The sequence below is a fragment of the Nymphaea colorata genome, chromosome 9 (assembly GCF_008831285.2).
Source record: "Nymphaea colorata isolate Beijing-Zhang1983 chromosome 9, ASM883128v2, whole genome shotgun sequence".
Lineage (NCBI taxonomy): Eukaryota > Viridiplantae > Streptophyta > Magnoliopsida > Nymphaeales > Nymphaeaceae > Nymphaea > Nymphaea colorata.
Genome location: NC_045146.1, coordinates 16643349 through 16662807, shown reverse-complemented (window position 1 = coordinate 16662807; position 19459 = coordinate 16643349). Strand labels below are relative to the sequence as shown.

The following is a 19459-nucleotide window of genomic DNA, read 5'->3' as shown; positions in this document are numbered from 1 at the left end:
GGTTCAATTGTAAAATGTTGACGTACATAATTTGGCAAAAAGAAAAAGGAAGAACTTTTGCTATATAACTGAAGAAATAACGAGGTGCTGGGGCTACCAATGAGGGATCAAGGGTTCGAATCCTGCGTCCGTAAAATTTTGCAAAGAATGGAAGCTTGAGGACTGTACTTTTGCCCCATTTCAGTTCTGAGGGAAAAAAAAGACCATAAAAAGCAACGACCACCCATGTCCATTCCTATCTGATTGATCTGAAGCTTCAATAGTTCGACTCCTAAGTCCTAAGGCCGTTCTCTCCTGCACAAATCAGCGCCCTGTATTGGCCTTGGGCATGAGGATCCTAGCCTTGGAGTTCATATTTGGAGGTTGATCCAAGATCTACTGGATTCAACGTTTCTCCGATAGCAAAACGAAAGAGAGAGAGAGATCGTCAGAAACGAAAACTTAATCGACTGGAGACCTTTTACCTAGTTAGTCAGTTTATTTTTCTTTGAATTGTGAAAGATAATAGACTTTCGTGAAATGCCAATCATAGATTTTATGCCAATTGATTTCTTCTATAAAGCTTTTCCTTGAAAATAACAAATCAATTACAGAGAAAGCACAAAAAAGTGTTACATCTTTTCAGAGGCTTAGGGACAGGTCAAGCTTTGCTATCTCTGGTTCGATTGGCATGTGAGGAACCAAATTGACAGTAGCAAGGTTCACATGAAAGCTTCCAGGCCACAAGAAATCCATGGCTTCTTCCATCATGAATGGAGACCATGCTTTTGCCGAGTTGTCGTCGAACCTTGCCGCGCTGGTGATGTCTCTGCCCACAGACTTGTGAACAAGTGCATGAGGATGAACACCTAGAGACCGGAAATGTGGAGTGCGGAAAGGAAGGGCCATGGCTGCACCAGACCCATGCCTGTGAGTCCTCCTAGCCGCTCCCCTCTCTCTCTTATGAGCATTCTGATGGCCACCTAAAGCCTGGGAACTGTAAAATTTCCTCATGCAAAAGTTGCAGGAAAATACTTTTGAAGGTGCCTTTGATGAAGCATCCACACCATCTGTTTCACTGGCTCCTAGGCTCAAATTCAACCATGATGAAGACGCACTGTCATCCTCCACTGCAGTTGGTTTACTTGTTGACGACATCTCTCTCTTTCTCTGTTTCTCTCTCCTCTGTCTCTCTTTCTCTGTCTCTCTCTCGTTGGATTTGGAAGGCTTTTGCAGGGTTCTGCAAATCTGCCTTATATAAAAGAGGAGAGGGAGGAATATGTGGAACGGAATGGAGAACAAGCATCCAATGAAGAGAAGTGAAGTTCTTCACTATACTTTTCTTTTCTGGGGTTCTCTGGTTTCCCCCACATTGGGACCCACGGTGATGCTTGGTATAGTAGAAGCAATGCCACTGTTACATCACAGTTGCACATCTAGAGAGAGTTTCTGATTCTCTTTCACCATGAGTAACAGCAGAAGTTTTTACAAGTTTTGAATCTCTAGCTCAAAGTTCTCAAAGCCAAAGGTCAGCCCGTTGGTCCTGTCAACTGTCAAGTCAAAGAAAAAAGCCATCAGACATGTTGCTCATGTTTATCTGCTTTGAACTGTACATGCTGCGAAGCAGGCCACTGCAAGCGAGATTTTATCAATTCGTATCCTTGGCTGTTTCTTCATATCCTTACTGAAATTTCACTGTTGCAAGCTGCCTAAGTTAATTCAGACCCTGTAGTTGTAATCTGAGTTGCTGGACCGCAATCCTGCAGTCAGAAGGAATTTCTTCCAGTGAAAAAACTTGATGTTTCTTAATCACTAGGACAAGAACCAACATTGTTTTATGCCACTAAATATGATTTGGGATTCAATTCCTACCACATCAGCGGTGCTGAGTGCATTCATATGGTTCGACTTGATCAAAACAGATACATAACAGTAGATGACAGGACATGGCTTTAGTTAAAGCGGGTTGGTCCAGGATAGGAGGGGGTTAAGCATAATCTTTTTTTCTGTAGGAGCAGAGATGCCATTTCCAATCGATATAAGTTGGACCCCGCGGAGTCAATTAGTAATGGTGACTAAATGTGAAAAGTAGGTGCACTTTATTACTAGGCACATTATTGGTATGGATTCTTATGAGATGTCACCATGTGGGGGCTCCGGCTGCCCTGTAGTAGTGGGCAGAAGTATGTCTGCAGTTGGAGGAGTCCATTCAGAACCACTTGTACCTATGCTCAGATGTCTTTTTGTTGTGAACTACACAGAATGTGGAGATAAACAGGCCCATTTCTAACTCCCAAAAGCACCTGCTTCTCATTTCTGATTGCTCACTGATGTGAATTACTCGTTTTCTCTCTCTCTCTCCCCCCTCCCATAGGTATGACAAAAACTTGTGGAGGAGACTTGTCTCAACCATGGCCACACATTTGACAGACGGTGCCATGGATATGCTACAGCAGCGATGCTACCAGCAATAATTCTGCAACCCAGTTGGCCAAGGATTGGGTTTATATACTTTTAATCTTTCTCAAGTGCGTCACAAGATTCGACAAGAATTGAAGGATAACTTGGCAAAAGGTGGATTATGTCTTCGATAAAGCAAGAACCAATATCCGGGAACTGCTCCTTATGGTTGAGTTGTCAAAAGCAAACTGGATTCTTTGGGATATAATTTGCCAAATGCCGCACCATCATTTTATATGCTATGTGACCAATTTCTAGGCCAAAGTATGCATGTGCGCGAGCGCTTGAACGCGTCACACAGAGAGACATATGCAGGGGAGTTCTAAGCTTCTGCATATAAAGCAAACTCATGCTTCCGATGGCCCTTCTAAAATTCCTTCTTTTTCCTTTTTCCAACTGGAATGTCTCGGGCCACTACCTGTATTCTTGATTACGTAAACGATTCTACCATATCATCTTTGAATACCACTCCTGTCTATCTTCTTTTCGTATGCTCAAAGGAGTATAAAAGGATACCTTGTCTGAGAAGGGTCAGAGTGGACCACTGCGTAAAGAAATTCTTAAACTAAGGTTCGTAGGAGAAGTAAGATGCTGTGCGTGTGTGTGTGTGTGAGTGCCCATGCTGTGCATAGCGCATACAGGTTTCAGTTTGTTTTTTGCTGTTGAGTTAAATTTTGGGGTCACAGTTAAAAGTTGTGGGCAGTAACAAGACAAATATTATTTGTACAGACGTGCAAGCTAGGGTTGGACAGATTCTTAATCAGTTTATGCCACTAGATGTTCTCGGGCTTTACTGAACTTCGTCTCTTTCGACTTGTAAGGCCTTAAATCTGACTTCTTAGACTCATATGGATGGAGTTCTTGTTGGTATTGAAAAAGCTAAAAGAAGGTACAGGCGTATCTTGCCAAGATTCTCACATTGTTCAAGGGAAATTCTTCTTTTACAATAAAATAGGAACCCATTGAATTTTTTAGGAGCATGTGTCATGAATCGTGGTGAAATACAGATGTCATTGGGTTGGACTATTCAATTGCCAGACTAAGCTAAGCTTAGATAAATTAGGTTTGGCAACTGAATCCAATTAATAATTGGATATTCATTCAGCTGAAGATTTAGTGTCCAAATTTAGCAAATTTATGATTTAGACGTATACCAGAACGGAATGACAGGATAATTAGTCTGGACACAGTGATGGTTTTCCTCCATGCATATCTGAACTTGAATCACTTAACTGTTTAAAAAATGTGTGACTAAGGAGATGTGGCAATGGATGCATTCCCAATGTTCACATCCCTCATTGAAAACAAAATGCATGATTGGAACACTACCTCACGCGTTTCCATTTTTTTTTATCATATTCTTTTAGATGTGCATTCTTAACCCATATAGGCTAGCTGGGTCACGCGGACTTTTTACAGATTATGCCAAGAGAGATGCATTCCGGATTTTGAATTCTTGACCTCCTTCCATTCGAAGGTTGAAAGTCCAACGCTCATGCTCAACTAATAGCATTAACCACAAACTCCTCCTCCATGTTCAAGAACAAGATACTAATGACATGCTAAAGAAGAAAGAAACAACGAAAATTTTGCCAATCTATGCATCTGAATCTGTAGATGGCCAAGTGGGGTAAATAAGGAGAAAATAATTCTTATACCCACAAAGTAAATCTTCACTTTATTCCAAGAGCACAGGGTCTTCAATCAGGAGCTCAAGTAGCGTATTCTGACATTTCGCATATCATGAATAGAATATTATGCCAATGAACATTTCATCATCAAACAAGTTAACCGCTTTGTTCTTACACTTTGCATGAAATAAAAAAATAATCTTGAAGAGACTGCTGACTGGAATGTTTGATCACCAAAGATACTATCCAGTCATATTCTTGCATTCTGACGGAAGAAATTGGCCCTACCTTCCAGACCGAATTCCCAACAAGCAAAGATGGCTTGATCCTTACAGCACTATTATTGGCACAGAATGTCAGCAAGCTAAGACAAGACCGCCAAAGAAATAGACATATTTTCCAGACTCTAGTGATGCCCACATGCCTGACTACAAAATTGATAATAGTTCAGCTAAAAACAAAAAAGTAGGTTTTCTTCATCACACTGGATTACAGCCCAAAAGCAATCACCAGGGGTTGATGATGTTGCAAGTACAACGGATGATTTATTATGACACACGACAGACAAATCGTCAAACCAGGGGTAGTGGTTAGTTTCATTCACTCAGCTAAAAATCAACTAACCAATAAAAAAAAGAATGCAGCATGATGTCCTGGTGGACCTGGTCAAGTTACTCCTCTTCTTCCAGCTACAACATGAAAAGAGAACCATCGTCTAATGAGACTAAGAGCTCATTTGGCATGTCACCCGCAGTAAATTTCGCCCATTTAGATCAGGGACCTGCAACAATAATTAAGGACAAGCCAGTTACATTGCAATTCAGAGAACCATAGATTTCACCCAAAAAGAGAAGCAATAAACACTTCTAACACTACAAACAAGAAAAGACAAAGAAATGTAATCTTTTATGGTGCTTTAATAAGAAACGGAAAATGGAATTGGCTTGTTAACTTTGACCAGACTCAATACATGATACTGTAATTTTTGAGGACCTTGGACTACAGTCAGTAATAAGAGAGATGAAAGAAAGAGGTAAGCAAGAAACCCCGCCTTCATAAACCAAAGGTGACCGTAAGACGTCCACTTACCCTTTCATGAAGGCTACATTTCGAATTTCAGTAATGACAAAACTCACCAAGTTGCATAAAATGACATAAACTCTAGTCCATGTCACAAAGGCCTGGTGGTGGTTGGACACTAAACTTTAGCAGTAATGCAGGCCCATGCCAAATCTAATAGTTTTATTGCACATGGATAACTATGCAATTTTACATATTTGTTGCACCATTCATGAGTGACCGAAATTCCCTCTTAGAGGTGTTGTTGAATGTGAAAACTTTGTGCCATGGCATCCTCTTTGCCTGCTGCTCACCTGTGCATGCAAGTATTTGAGAGAGAGAGAGAGGTGTGAAAAGCATAATGGTAACAACTTCCAAAAAGAAGTCTTGTAAGTAAATATAGGACCTAAACTAAAGGATTTGACACCAGTTAAGAGAAATCACTTAACAAAAGCCTAAAGAGTAAAGTTTACAACGTAGTGACATGACGTGATAGGACTGATAACTTGCCAAAAGAACAGCAACAACAAAAATTAGCTCTGCTACGACTATCAAAGCCAGACAAATCAACGTGGAAGAAAATGAAGAACAAAGGTCCAGCTATTCTTCAATAATGCATATTTTATTTTCTGAAAATAATTGCCCCACAATGATATGCATAAGAATATGCAAAATAAACCCAGAAAAGAAATGATGGAAAAGTCAGTCACAACGCAAACATTACCGAAAAACTAGGAATATAGATATCCTATATTACCAGGCATCATTTTCTGCCAGGTTGAGAATTCTACTGATCTGACATGTTCCTTTTCTTCATTGCTTAAAGCATAGGAATAGGCCATAAGACATGACAGGGATCACTTAGTGAATCATGAAGGTGCTATAATATTTCTGCTTCAATGGTTGTAACTCATTGATATCCAGCAAAGCCCTTTAAACATCCAGAGGAAGGGCTAGACAATGTGGGGGTAAAAACATATCCAGACATGAAAGACCTAGTTGCTGGACTTGAACTTTTGGCCTTAGTCTCTTAAAATGCTGACCAGCTGAAAAGGTCAATAATATCATTTTCAAACGTTGGCAAAATAGTGACTATAATTTCAGCATATAACCAAAAGCCAGTTTTTGGTTTAATACAATCAAAGCCCAAATCCAAGGCAAATGAACATTGTGGATTAGTTTGTGTTTTAGTTGTTTGAGTCATTTTGTTTGTAGCTTGTATCCGTTTGACATTTCATTAATATGAGTTCCAAATCTTTAGAAGCGCTTGAACAAGTCCGTTCTCTCTCCTTAATTAATCTGTTTCCATCCAACTGAAGGAAGCAATGTTGTCGTTGGCGCATCATATCGTGTATTGGTCGGGCCAACCTATATGCTGTATCGTAAATTCGTAACATATCATAAACGTACCGTAACGTATCGTAAAATTGTTTTTTTTTTTAAATAAAAGAACACTAAAAAATGAGTAAAACATCATGAAAAATAGCCAAAAAATCAAAAAAATTAAGAAAAATGTATTTCATATAAAAAAACTCATCACACACAAAGAACTTTAACGATTCATCATTCATAAACCATAGAGTCCCACTGTCACAAAAAACGTATTTTATTGGAAGAAGACATGTATAATACGCCAAAACGTAGTCAGTCGTATAATACCCGTACAAAACACGTTTTTTTTTTTTAAAAACGCCAGAAAATAAAAAAAACATGAAAAAAATGCATATTATATGCGTTTTTTTCATATTTTTATGGTTTTTTATAATTTTCAGTAAATGTTTTAAATTTTTTAAAATTTGCCAAGATTTTCTCGTTTTATTCTCGAGATATACAACTTTGTCATATTATACTCGAGAAATTCATTGCCGTATAATACTTATACACGTTTTTTGTGACAATGGTATCAAGTAGGACTAGGAACATGTTGTATCTATTCAATTGCAAACCAAAGCACGACTCTGATAAGTTGGACATAAAAACCAAACTCAACCAGTAATCAGATACACATTGGTTATCATTTTACGAGTGAATCCAGTGAAATACCGACTGAAGAAAGCAATGTTGTCGTTGGCGTATCATATCGTGTATTGGTCGGGCCAACTTATATGTTGTATCGTAAATTGGTAACGTATCATAAATGTACCGTAACGTATCGTAAAATTGTTTTTTTTTTAAATAAAAAGGCACTAAAAATTGAGTAAAACATCATGAAAAATAGCCAAAAAAATCAAAAAAATTAAGAAAAATGTATTTCATATAAAAAAACTCATCACACACAAAGAACGTTAATGATTCATCATTCATAAACCATAGACATATATAACAACAAGAAATTCCAAAAATGAAAAGCAAGAATAAGAGATTCAAAATAACATATTAAAACATTCATCATCTATCACAAGTTTAAAAAGCATCTATCAGGTAGAGTTTAGACTTTCGATGTAGTAAAATACAACTCGAGTTCATAAAATCGATGGTTTCTTCCGTAAATCAGTGATTTTTTGGAGAAACCAGCAAAATCTCTCCCTCTCACAGGCTTTAGAGAAGTTCAGAGAAAGAGTTTCGGTTGAAAAGAATGAAGTAAAAAGAGACCTTGAGACCCTTTTTTAAATTTAACCCCATAATGTAAGATACGGGGTGTATCTACGATACAACTCCTGTCTGGTATGATACACCCGATAGGGGCACAATGCGCAGGCGTATCACTTATCGAACTCGTATGGTCTGAGTTTTCTTCACCCAAACGAGTCATAGCGTATGATACGAGTCAGTATCGCATGATACAAATAACACTGGAAGAAAGATATATGAAGCTAATTATAAGGCCATTAGCAGTGTGGATAACAGCTTTTCTCCATCCTAATATAATTCCTAGTCTGTATCCAATTAAATAACAACCCATCAGTCGAATGTTGCAATGGTACAGCTAAACTATTTACGCCCCTACATCCAAAACATTAACCAATTGCTATGGTTACCACTTTACCTTAACTACCCCAGCTAGATATATTCCTGCAACACTCTAAGAGTTATTGATCCCAAATCTAGATGTGGAATCAAGCATACCCTGACCAAGACCAGGAAACTGAGTTTATCCATAATCATTATGCCTACATAGATATACAAACACACGCATACAGCAGAATAATTTAACCCACTAGGCCAAAGCACTTTCACCAACCAAATTCACTGTCAGGTATCAAGGGTTGGTAAATAAGCTGAAAGAGTCATGCTTAATATTCGGCATCAGACCATTTAGGATCGATTAGCATAAGCTTGGATTTTCATTAGCCAAATTCAGAGTGACTGAAGACTTGGGTCCGGGGCTTTGCTTCTTCACACATAGCTCAACAAATATTCAGATCAGCTGATAGTTGCCTGGTCGGGAGCTCTAGTCATCTTCTAGAGAAGCCACCACAACCTTGGAGTTTTTCTCCAGCAAAACGAGTAGCTCATATGCTGCTCATTCACAAGGCAGTCAAAGAAAAGGCAGACCAATGAACTTCATAAGTGGGAGATCATTCAACAAATATGTATAAACAGACATGATCTCAATTTGATAGAATTATCTTGACGTTTTATTGTTTATACTATTTTAATCTGGATTTTCGCTAAGAAGATAAAGCCGCTAAAAGTGGACTCATGTTCCCTATAGTTGTAACTAAGGATAAGCTTCCACCGGAAGTAATGGACTCAAGAAGCAAATGCCGACTTACTCCAAAAAGGAAAATAAATTGAGAAGGTCGACAAAGGACAATCAAGTCGATGCAACGTGTTGAATCAAGAAGAAAATTACAACGTAGCTGAGACATACATGAGAATGTTTTGGCATTCAGGAGACTGAAAACTACCATCGTATGAGATTCAATACACGAGTAACAGTCACCTATCTACCATCTCGATATCAAAAGTAGTACTCCTAGGACATACAAAGACTGTTCCTGCCCAAAATGTTAATTTTGCTGATCCTTTCCCCACAGTTCAATGAAAATTTAAGATGCACTGTAGCATGATAGAAACCCGGAAATTTTGAAGAATATTCCATAAGATCTTCCATAAAATCTCAGAGAAAAGGGCATCGAGAAAAGGAAAGAAAAACGAGAGTGCATTCATCCAAATAAAAACGAACTCGACTAACTATCAGAATTTAAAGGCTTCATTTATAATTTGCTTTCACCAAACTAGCTAGCAAGATTTTGATGCCTCATCTCCAGAACATCAACGACAACCAAACAAAGTACACCAATCATCAATAGTACCAAATGGGAAAAGTCTCCCCTTTATAATATAATCAATGACTATTCTGCAGAAGATTGAAACTTACTTTGCTTCCCTTCCCCAGGATCTTGTCGTGTGAGAGAGCTCCATGGAAGACAGTCCTCATGCGGAGTGGCCACGTATGCCCACAACTCAAATGTGGAAAAACTGACGCGCCTCTCGTTGACTGCAAGGGCGGCCATCTTAACCTATATACGGTCTCGCGAACAGAAAATCCAGCGAGCTCGTAGTTTAATGGGAGGAATCTAAAGAGAGCACTGTTCATCCTTCATCTTCCATGGAAAAGGGGAAGAGAGTGAGATCGTAGCCACCACGTTTTCTCTTCCTCTTCTCTCTCTCATACACGGACAGAACTCAATTCCAAGAATGGAGGAGGAGCTCTTCTCAGCTTCGGAGAGCGGGGAGTTGGATGGAGTGGTTGCTCCCTCCACTTTCCTTAGATTGTGGAACTGGACCAGATCATACCCATCACGGGCGGACCGCATCAAAAAACCCAAAAGGTAGCCTAGCAAATTCAGCTGGAAGATTCATCCTCGAAGAACACCGCTAGTAAGTTCCAGCATTTGGAGAATTTTGGTGTCGATATTGAGATTAATTCTCCTGCTCACCCAAAAGAACACTATCAGCCAAAGTGATCAAAAGGAACGATCCCACCACAGAATCGGAAAAGAACAAAGGACTATGACCAAATATAAGCTACCGTTGTCATTTTTCATCCTTTTATGAGAATGAACATCTTGGGCGAGTTATTGCCGGACAATGATAACAGAAATTTACTTCAACATTAATTTTTCAACCCTTTTCAGTTTAAAGGTTTTAAATTTAACATTCTAATCATGTGGATAACTATTTGGTTACTTCACAAATTTTTGAACTTGAGAACATTATATTGTTTTTTTTTGTTAAGAAAAGTATAAAGCGTTTATGAATGACACCCTTTAAACACTGTTTTGGAGACAACTTTCAATGTAGTTGTATGGCAAAAGAGGCACTTTGTTGTCTTATAAAATTCTTGAAAGATTGAGGTAGGTTCATAGAACAATAGTTTTAATATTTTGTGAATATATCTCAATCTTTCGAACAGATTGAATGTTATATGTTCCGTGGGCCAAACAAAGCCTCAACGGACATTTGATTGCCACTGATTTAAAATCTTTAAAATTTGAGAACTATACAGAACCATTGACCTTAAATTGGATATTTTCTCAATACAAAAAGGAAAAATAAAAATTTCGAGTGTGGATTTTAGGTTGGACTTAATATCCTCAATTTAATAAACTAAATTTGACACATCAAATTCATGAATTTTTAAATATGAAGTATTTAAATGGTCCTTAAGGAGTATATGGGTGACGATTGTACATAACCCAGTTTGACAAAACGGTGTTAAAAAAAAATGAATAACATGGGCACCCCCAAATTTTTTATGCAAAGGTTTTTATTATTCTCACTCACAAGCAGGTTCGAGTTACTCGTTAGAAAACCTGACACTGCAACACCTGGTATCCACGCAAGTCATAACGACGTTTTTAAAGGCGTCATGAGAAACTCGAAAACATGAAGCCGGTTTTATGAATTATCCCAAGCTCTGGGTTGCGAAATACAAAATTATCTTATAACTTCCGGGACACCAACGGTTAACTTGAAAGAGCTCATCCGTTTGAGAGAGGGATGGAAACCTGGCTACGCGCACTTTACATTAATCTGGTGAGGGCTGTTGATGGAGGTAGTCGCCATGGCCTCAACAGCATTGTCGCCACTTCCTCACCACACAGCCACCACTATTCAAGACCAACGTCCTTCCTCTCGCGTTTCTCTTCCACACCCACCTGCCGTCCTCCTCGAGAGGTGCAAGACTCTTGACCACGTCCTCCAAGTCCATGCCGCTGTCGTCAAGCAAGGATTGGTGCAAGACGATCTTTTGATGTTCAAGCTTCTCCGCTCCTACTCGAATTCTGGGAGCACCCGACTCGCCCACCTCGTTTTCGACCGTATAGCAGAACCGAACGTCTTCTTCTGGACGGGCCTCATCCGGTCTTACTCTGTTAATGGTCACCATCCTCAAGCTATCTCTTTGTATTACCAGATGCAGGGACGTGGGGTCCAGCCAAATGCAGTCACTTTGTCTACGGTCTTGAAGTCGTGTTCCGTGGATTTCGCATTGAGAGATGGGGAATGCATTCACGGGCATGCGCTGAAGTTGCAGCTCGTTTCCGATGTGTTTGTGAAGTCCGTGTTGATCGATATGTATGCAAGGTGTGGACGAGTTCAGTCTGCACGCCAATTGTTTGACGAAATTACAGAAAGAAATGTGGTCGCTTGGACTGCCATGATCACGTGCTATGCGAAATTGGGTGATGTTGATGTAGCGCGTATGCTGTTTGACAAAATGCCTGAGAGGGATGTGGTGTGCTGGAATGCCATGATTGATGGTTATACCCAGCATGGCAAGTGCAGCGAGGCGTTGGCTCTGTTTCAATCGATGTTGAGGGAATTTAATATGAAGCCCAATGAGGTGACAATGCTTTCGGTTATATCAGCCTGTGCCCAGTTGGGTTCTATTGAGTCTGGAAGATGGGTTCATTCGTATGTTAGGAATATTGGGCTTCATACGAGGGTGCGTGTGAACACGGCTTTGATAGATATGTACTGCAAGTGTGGTGATTGGGATGATGCTTGCTATGTCTTTGACAATATGCAGGAGAGGGATATAGTGTCTTGGAATGCCATGATTGCAGGCTATGCCATGCATGGCAAGAGCAAAGAGGCTTTGCAGCTGTTCTCAGAGCTGACTGAATTAGAATTTCAACCAACTGACATAACCTTCATTGGGTTACTGAATGCATGTAGCCATGCAGGTCTTGTCAATGACGGGCGCAAGTTTTTTGAGTCCATGAGGGATAAGTTTGGGATTGAGCCGAAGATTGAGCATTATGGTTGCATGGTGGATTTACTTGGCAGGGCTGGACTATTGGATGAAGCTTACGAACTTGTAAAGAGTATGCGAATTGCACCTGATCCTGTTCTTTGGGGAAGTTTGCTTGGTGCATGTCGACTTCATGGTAATATTAAGCTTGGTGAGCAGATAGCTTCATTTTTAATGGAGAATGGCCTTGCTAATTCTGGGACTTATGTTCTCCTTTCAAACATGTTTGCTGCTGCTGGCAATTGGAAAGAGGCAGCAAGAGTGAGGACTCTAATGAAAGACAGTGGGGTTCATAAAGAACCAGGCTGTAGTTCAATTGAAGTGAACAATAAAACCCATGAGTTTCTTGCAGGGGATATGAACCACCCAAGATGCAAGGAGATCCATATTATGTTGGATAAACTAAATGAATTGCTAAAGTTAGAAGGATATGTTCCACAAACCGAGATCGTGTTGCATGACATAGAAGACAAGCATAAAGAGCAATCACTTGCCATTCACAGTGAGAGGCTGGCTATTGCTTTTGGACTTATTAGCACTGAACCTGGGACTACCATTAAAATTGTTAAAAATCTTCGTGTCTGCGTGGATTGCCATACTGTTACTAAAATGATTTCCAAGATAACTGGTCGTAAGATTGTTGTCCGAGATAGGAGTCGATTTCACCATTTCATTGATGGGACTTGCTCATGTGGAGATTATTGGTGAGTGTAGTATCAAAGCTTGACCTCACTAGCTGCATCATTGCCCCAAGCGCAAAGATCAAAAGCTTGTATCGTCTGTACATTGAAGTGCTGATTTGCGCATCTTCAAGTATCGGTTTTCCATTTCATAGACGGGACTTGTGCATGTTGAGATTACTGGTGAATGTGATATCAATAGCTTGTCCCATCTGTACTTTGAAGTGCTGAATTGTGCTTACTCAAGTACGTTTTCACCAGATGTGAAATGAAATGGATCCTAAATGCTGCTTGGCTTGCCTATCAATTCCCCTGCTGCCTGTGTTTGGAGGTGCGTATGTTATCAATGTCCAATTCTTGATGATTGCATCAATGTAAATTATTTTCTGTATGTAACCCAAGGGATCTTATTTTTCACTATCACGTGCTTGCGCATATGTATTCAATAAAAACTTCAGATAGGAATTTTTCACAACCAGAAAAGAGGTGATATTTGTGTTCTGGAATGGAAATTGACGTTTATGATTGCTGTCCAAAAATCCCTAAGGGCCATCTACAAAATGTGAAAGGTACGAGTCATTCCTCTAGTATCTGCGTCTACATGAGTTCTACATTCTGCTGTCCTGTAACATGAATTTCCCGTGAATGGATTGCCAAGAACTCTCCTTAACCAATCATTTGATGATCAGTAGTGACAGTCTCTCATGGATTCAAGCTATCGGCATGAGGTGACTGTAAAGAACCACCATAATGTCTTTATAACTAAGGCTGTTTCAACTAATTACTTAGGATAAGACTGATATGACACAGAAATCACAAGACATCAGGCCATGCAAATAATATTGCATTTATGTTGCCAAAATGGCAACAATGCAAGGCAAGGGAGGAAGCCGTTATTTAAATAATTTTGAAACAGATTCTGAAATAAATCCTCTTATAACTGCCCTATGATTTGGGGAGTAATTCTTGCTTAACGTTGTAATCAAAGTCTACGTATATGAAATGCCTTAACACTATTGACACAAGGTCGGTGATGACCTTCCATGGGTAAATAAATGGCCCACATTAAAATCATTTTATTTGCTAATTTTTCATTTTTCAACATGGTATGAAGCAGGTTGCTTGCTGAAGAAGATCGGAGCCTGAAGATAGCCTGCAGACCAAGGAGATCGCTGCCTTCTTCACCAAATCAAGGACTTGACCCGGTTTTGATCAAAATCTTCAAGGAGCAAATTTGGCTTTTCGGATCGGCACCAGAGTGATGGCGCGATTGACGTTTGTAAAAAAAATGCAGAAAACTTGGACTATCCATTCCACCGTGCAGTTTGAGGGAGGATGTAAACAACCAATATCACGTCTTTATTTCAATTCATTAATTAGGACAAGGCTGATATCACACAGAAATCACAAGATATCTAGCGATGCAATAAAATTGCATCTATGTGACCAAAATGGTAATGCAAGGCAAAGGAGGGACCCATTATTCAAATATTTTAAAATAGATTCTGAATTAAGTCCTCTTTTAACTGCTCCTTGATTCGGGCAGTAATTTTTGTTTATCTTTGTAATCAAAGTGTATATATATATATGAAATGCCTTAGCACTATCGACTTATACTCGAAGTCGATGGTGGCCTTCTGTGCTGTGATAGTCCGTGTTAAAATCATTTTATTTTATTTATTTTTATTTTTGACAAACCACAATACCCCTCACCGAGAAGGCTCGCTCGATGTTGGCATCCATGATTGAAATTTATTACGACTTGGTTCTGGCTGTTTCAGGGGTTAATAGAAAATGAGCTCAACCTCACCATCGCTCTGTAACGTGCTGCAATAACATCTGCGAGTTTCGTTTCTATGTTAAGTCACCGGACTCTTTTATTTTACTGCCTCATTCGAGTGCGCACCAGACATGAGTGCGACTCTGATTCACATCTGAGCCCAGTTAAAATGTCATATTATTAAATTATTATATAATATATATTGTTTTGATATTTTTTTATGAAATACAATTATTTAAGTATGTTATATACATTAATAACTAAATTGTAATAATAATATATACATGCTTATTCTGTTATATATATAATAAATTAAAATAATAATAATAAAATACCTTTGCCGCACAGTCGCATCTAAATTTTTTGGGATGTACCGCTTCAGCATCGGCACCAACACCCAACCCCGTACTCTAGTGACATAGTTTATATGGACTCCAACAGACGGGCCTCGAGTCGCCGTCCTTTCGAGGAGTTTTTCAAGTTCATCCTATCCTTGTAAATACATTCATTCCTTGCCATTGACGAAGCTCTCATTGGCGTTGCACTTCGAATTCAAGTCCGTCATGCTGTTATTTCACCGTGATTTGTAGCTTTACCATAGTAATCACCAAAAAATGATTTATCAATTGAATGAAACTTTTATATCCTTCTATTGTTCATTTTTTTTCTTTTTCCGGAATTACATACCTTATTCTATTAAGTGGTCCCTTTCTTGAGTTTTTTTTTTTTCAAGTCCGACAAGTGTGGCTAGTTAGGTTGGTGGGCCAATAGGAGTCGTCAGTTCGATTCATATAAGTGTTACTCTTTTGGACTGCAAATAGTGATAATGCAACATTCTTTAAAGGTATCATGTAGATCCCAAAATAATGTTAAACCTTGGAAGTAAGGAAACGAGAAAGGAGAGGGTTTCGGGACTTCTTCAAACGGTTTCCTCTCCCATGAGCTTCTTGTCTCTCAAAGCCTTGTTGCACTCCTGCAAAGAAAAAAAAACACCAAGTTTTTGTCATACAGGCGGAAACCCTGATAGCGATAATTATATGATCAGCCTACAAAAGGAAGTAAGGAACTCTTATTTTTAACGAAGACTTTGTTCTATCAAACAGTGTCTAAAATAGATACTAGATTTATCTTGAAAACTCGACTGAAATTCTTAGAAAAATGTGGGAATGGATATGTCCATAACCACAAGGTATAGATGAAATACGTCTATGACCCCTAAAGACTAATATGGGAAAATTCTAAAACCTTTCTCGAAAAAATCCTAGAAGCTTTCCAGGATTGCTGGAGAAAGTATTTATCCAGCTTCACACTACAGACACCGAAACTGGGTCAGGATCACGTGACATTGTTTGGACGCTCATCAGCACATATATGAACCATGGAAAAAAAAAAAACAATGTTCTAAGATATTAAGTTTTCATCACTCAATTTTTTTGTGTGAAACTAAAAGATATTGTTATGACTAAGACATGTAAAGACAATTAAACAGGAAAAACATAAAACATCATGAGATTTATTTTTGAGACAGCGAGACTTGTGGTTTTCGTTTTTTCTCCCACTTCGAACCACGCAATTTTTTTTTCTCGTTCATGAGTACTTCCAAATCACTATATGTACATATATGGAGGAAATAATTGGTATCTCTAATTACTTGTGAACATAAACTACAAAAAATTATGAAAATGTCTATGGATGTAACCTGAGAATGACATCTTTGAACTTAATTGTGGCCACATATACATTCGCATGCAAAGAATGTCTGAAATTTCTCACATCTCTCTTTGTAAAGGCCTCAATGCCGATGGCTGCCACGTTGACGATATAAAATTTTCTTCCAAAAATTGCCTCTAAATATCTCGGGGCTTGACCTTGGGGACATCATCCTGGTCATGGGCTCATGTTGTCACTTTTTTCTTTGAGGTTTTGTTGAAACGATTTGAATAGCTGAGATTAATTTGTCTTGATTGACGGTGCTGACAAAACTTGTCCCTCAAATCTTTTGTCTCTCTTACTACCTGACCGATTTGTGGCCACCCACATGACTCGTAGAACACGTCGTGTTTGGTTGGACGTGGAGGAACAAAGAACAGATGCAGCCTACGCCCCAACCGGGCTCATCTTGTCCAATTCCTATACATTCATTCTTCACCGGCATTTATTGAGTGAAACCTAATTCTTATATGAGGCCCACAAGCATCTGGACTCAATGAGCCAAACCCTAAATCCAGTGGCTCCAATTCAATGGTGATCGGCCTCAGCTCTATCACATATTTTTCATACGGATCTTTGCAAAATGGCTCCCTTGTTGAAGCTTTTTTTCACAAAAGCACAAATATTTATTTGGTTAAGCCAAAACTTCTCTACTCTTTCTGAATCCTCTTCCATGCAACCCAGCTGCAAAAAATTGGCAGTACAATGGTTAGGCCTAAGAGAGGGATGAGTTTGCAAATCTGCATAACTCATGAGTAATTTTGCATATTGGGAAAAATTTGTAGTACCCATTTGGCAAAGAAAACCACTATATAAACCTAACCAACTGAATCGTCCAGGATGAAATCACAAACAAGCATAGGCCCTTGTCTAAGCCATTCTTCTTCCTCCATGGAGATCTCCAAGTGGATTGTAGACCTTCCAAGCATGGAAGGTTGGTCGGGTCCGGCCGCCTCATCGAAGACCTTCGAGCTCATGGGCTCACATGATGATCAAGGCAAGTCTCTAATTCTCAGAGCTGAAAGAACAAGTGGTTCTAAGCAAGAAGCACTTGTTACCTTCTCCCTTGGCTTGTCTGCTCCTGCAGATGAATCCACAACTTTGTGGGTTTCGAATCCGTTTTCTATCTCGGGAAACGTGATGGAAGAAACAGTTGTTCCTTTGTTGGTTCAACTTCTTGAGGAGATAATAAATAGAGCACCCAACAACTCCAGTGTCCCACTGTTCAAGCTCACCACTGATCTATCAGACACTTTTCTGTCTTATCCTGCAGAGTCACTTTATCATTTCCTTGATTTCGTTTTCACATGTAGGTTCTTCTGGCTCTGTCTTTGCAATGCTCCCTCAGAGATAGGTTCCCTGTTCTTCCAGAAATTTTCATCAAAACTAGTTGCTTCATCCTGCAAACAGATACTAAAAGCATTCCTGACATCCATAGGAGCTGATTTCGAACTGAAATTCACGCGTTCATTGTCGTATATATACACCAAATTACTTATTCTGAGAAGTTTTGATGTGAAAAGCAAAGAACCAAACTTGGGCATCTACTCTAGCTCATATGCTAGTGCATCTCATGATTTCCTGGTCTTCAAGGGCTACGTACCACTGTTAGCCATGAACCAGGAATGGACCAATGAGAACAAACAAGGCCTTTTACTTGACACAGCAGAGTCGGTGCTAAGGTATACTCTGGCACACCAACAGCTTGAAGCTGTGGCTCAATTTGAGTACTCTGTCCATCGAACGGAGAATTACTTGAAGGTCGATTTCAAGGTTGATAATATAAGGATCAATGTTTCACAATTGCGGTTCAACGGATCCGAGCTCCTGTGTGATGAGAAGCACTTTCCCTCAAGAGTATGCATCACACTTGGACCTGAACTGGGTTCGAGCTATGTGGTTAGCACGAGCCTAGGCCGGTCCACGCCGAACCACGAAAAGGAGATCAAGGCACAGAAGACAATCAAAGGGAACTTTGTGAAAACCAAGCTTCCAATTCTGAAGACAACTGCGAGGACTGCAACAAGGAGAAGGGTGAAGAGTTGGACTGTTGATCAGGCTGCAGAGGGCGACACTGCAACCCTTGACATGATCCTGTGTGATAATTCAAGTGGTGTGGAGGTTGCTGCATGGAGGCCTGGTGCCAACACGCAGGTTGATCTGAGAAACAGCTTCAGGAAGCGGTATGCCGGTGCGAATCGAGCCTTAGGGAAGGCGGGCGGCGTGGTTTTTGCTGGAGATGAATATGGAGAACAAGTGAGCTGGAGGTTGAAGAAGGAAGCGGAAGGAAGAGAATTGCAGTGGAAAGTGGGATTCAGGGTATGGTTGACATACATACCTAACGACTGTAAGACTTCATATCTTGAAACACGCTGTGTTCAGTGGGAGGAGGAGTTCAGTTTCACTGTTTAGTGTGACAGACGACGATGAAGATGAACGTCAACATAATATATATACCTCCATTTGTAAAGCTTAATTTTGGAGATAAATAAATGTCCACCTTTGTCTTGTAAAGCCTTAATGGGTGAACCATGTTTCAGGCCTTAGACTAGGCAGGTCATGGATTTTTCTTGGTCTGGAAAATCAATGGCTGCCATTTTTTTCGGCAGTAAAAACAATTTAGTTGGCAAGAGAGATATAGCTGACAACGTTCAATGGTTTTCAATGATTCTCATATTTTCTGGCTTTGATGTTTTAGTAGCCTCTCTCTTTCTATAAATATAAATAAAATAAACAAATAAATGTGTGTGTGTGTGATGGTCGTTAATCTGCTGTCACCCTGATACCATGGTTTACACCCTCAACTTCAAAACAATGGAATGAACTCTAGGTCTTGCTTAATATATATATATAAAAATTGAATGGTGATTCTAGCTTTTTAGAATCACTCACCTATTTAATATGTACTGTTGGATCCAATATAATGGACTGATATAAAAGAAAAAGATGTAGGCAT

At 39.5% G+C, this 19459-nt stretch overlaps 3 protein-coding genes and 1 long non-coding RNA gene across 6 annotated transcripts; 2 read left to right on the top strand and 2 right to left on the bottom strand.

The window, feature by feature from the left end:
• Window positions 1–265: 265 nt before the first annotated feature.
• Window positions 266–1697, bottom strand: LOC116260055 (zinc finger protein 4-like). The gene has a single exon (XM_031638132.2). It carries the CDS (start codon window positions 1135–1137, stop codon window positions 622–624), a length of 516 nt encoding a protein of 171 aa, XP_031493992.1. The 5' UTR covers window positions 1138–1697; the 3' UTR covers window positions 266–621.
• A 2483-nt stretch (window positions 1698–4180) lies between these two features.
• LOC126410352 (uncharacterized) lies at window positions 4181–10106 on the bottom strand. Its single transcript, XR_007574180.1, has 2 exons — window positions 9454–10106; window positions 4181–4851 (listed from the first exon to the last, which is right to left on the bottom strand). It is a non-coding gene; the product is annotated as an uncharacterized LOC126410352 (long non-coding RNA).
• Window positions 10107–11067: 961 nt separating this feature from the next.
• LOC116260020 (pentatricopeptide repeat-containing protein ELI1, chloroplastic) lies at window positions 11068–14662 on the top strand. Of its 3 annotated transcripts, XM_050079409.1 has the most exons (3): window positions 11068–13196; window positions 13275–13344; window positions 14131–14662. In XM_050079409.1, the coding sequence occupies exon 1, from the start codon at window positions 11128–11130 to the stop codon at window positions 13039–13041; it is 1914 nt and encodes a 637-aa protein (XP_049935366.1). In that variant the 5' UTR covers window positions 11068–11127; the 3' UTR covers window positions 13042–13196; window positions 13275–13344; window positions 14131–14662. The 3 variants fall into 3 exon arrangements, with proteins under 3 accessions (XP_049935366.1, XP_049935365.1, XP_031493940.1); XM_050079408.1 differs by having other exon boundaries at window positions 13275–14662; XM_031638080.2 differs by having other exon boundaries at window positions 11068–13344.
• A 2674-nt stretch (window positions 14663–17336) lies between these two features.
• LOC116260129 (uncharacterized) lies at window positions 17337–19245 on the top strand. The gene has a single exon (XM_031638224.2). It carries the CDS (start codon window positions 17344–17346, stop codon window positions 18913–18915), a length of 1572 nt encoding a protein of 523 aa, XP_031494084.1. The 5' UTR covers window positions 17337–17343; the 3' UTR covers window positions 18916–19245.
• The last annotated feature ends 214 nt before the right edge of the window (window positions 19246–19459 follow it).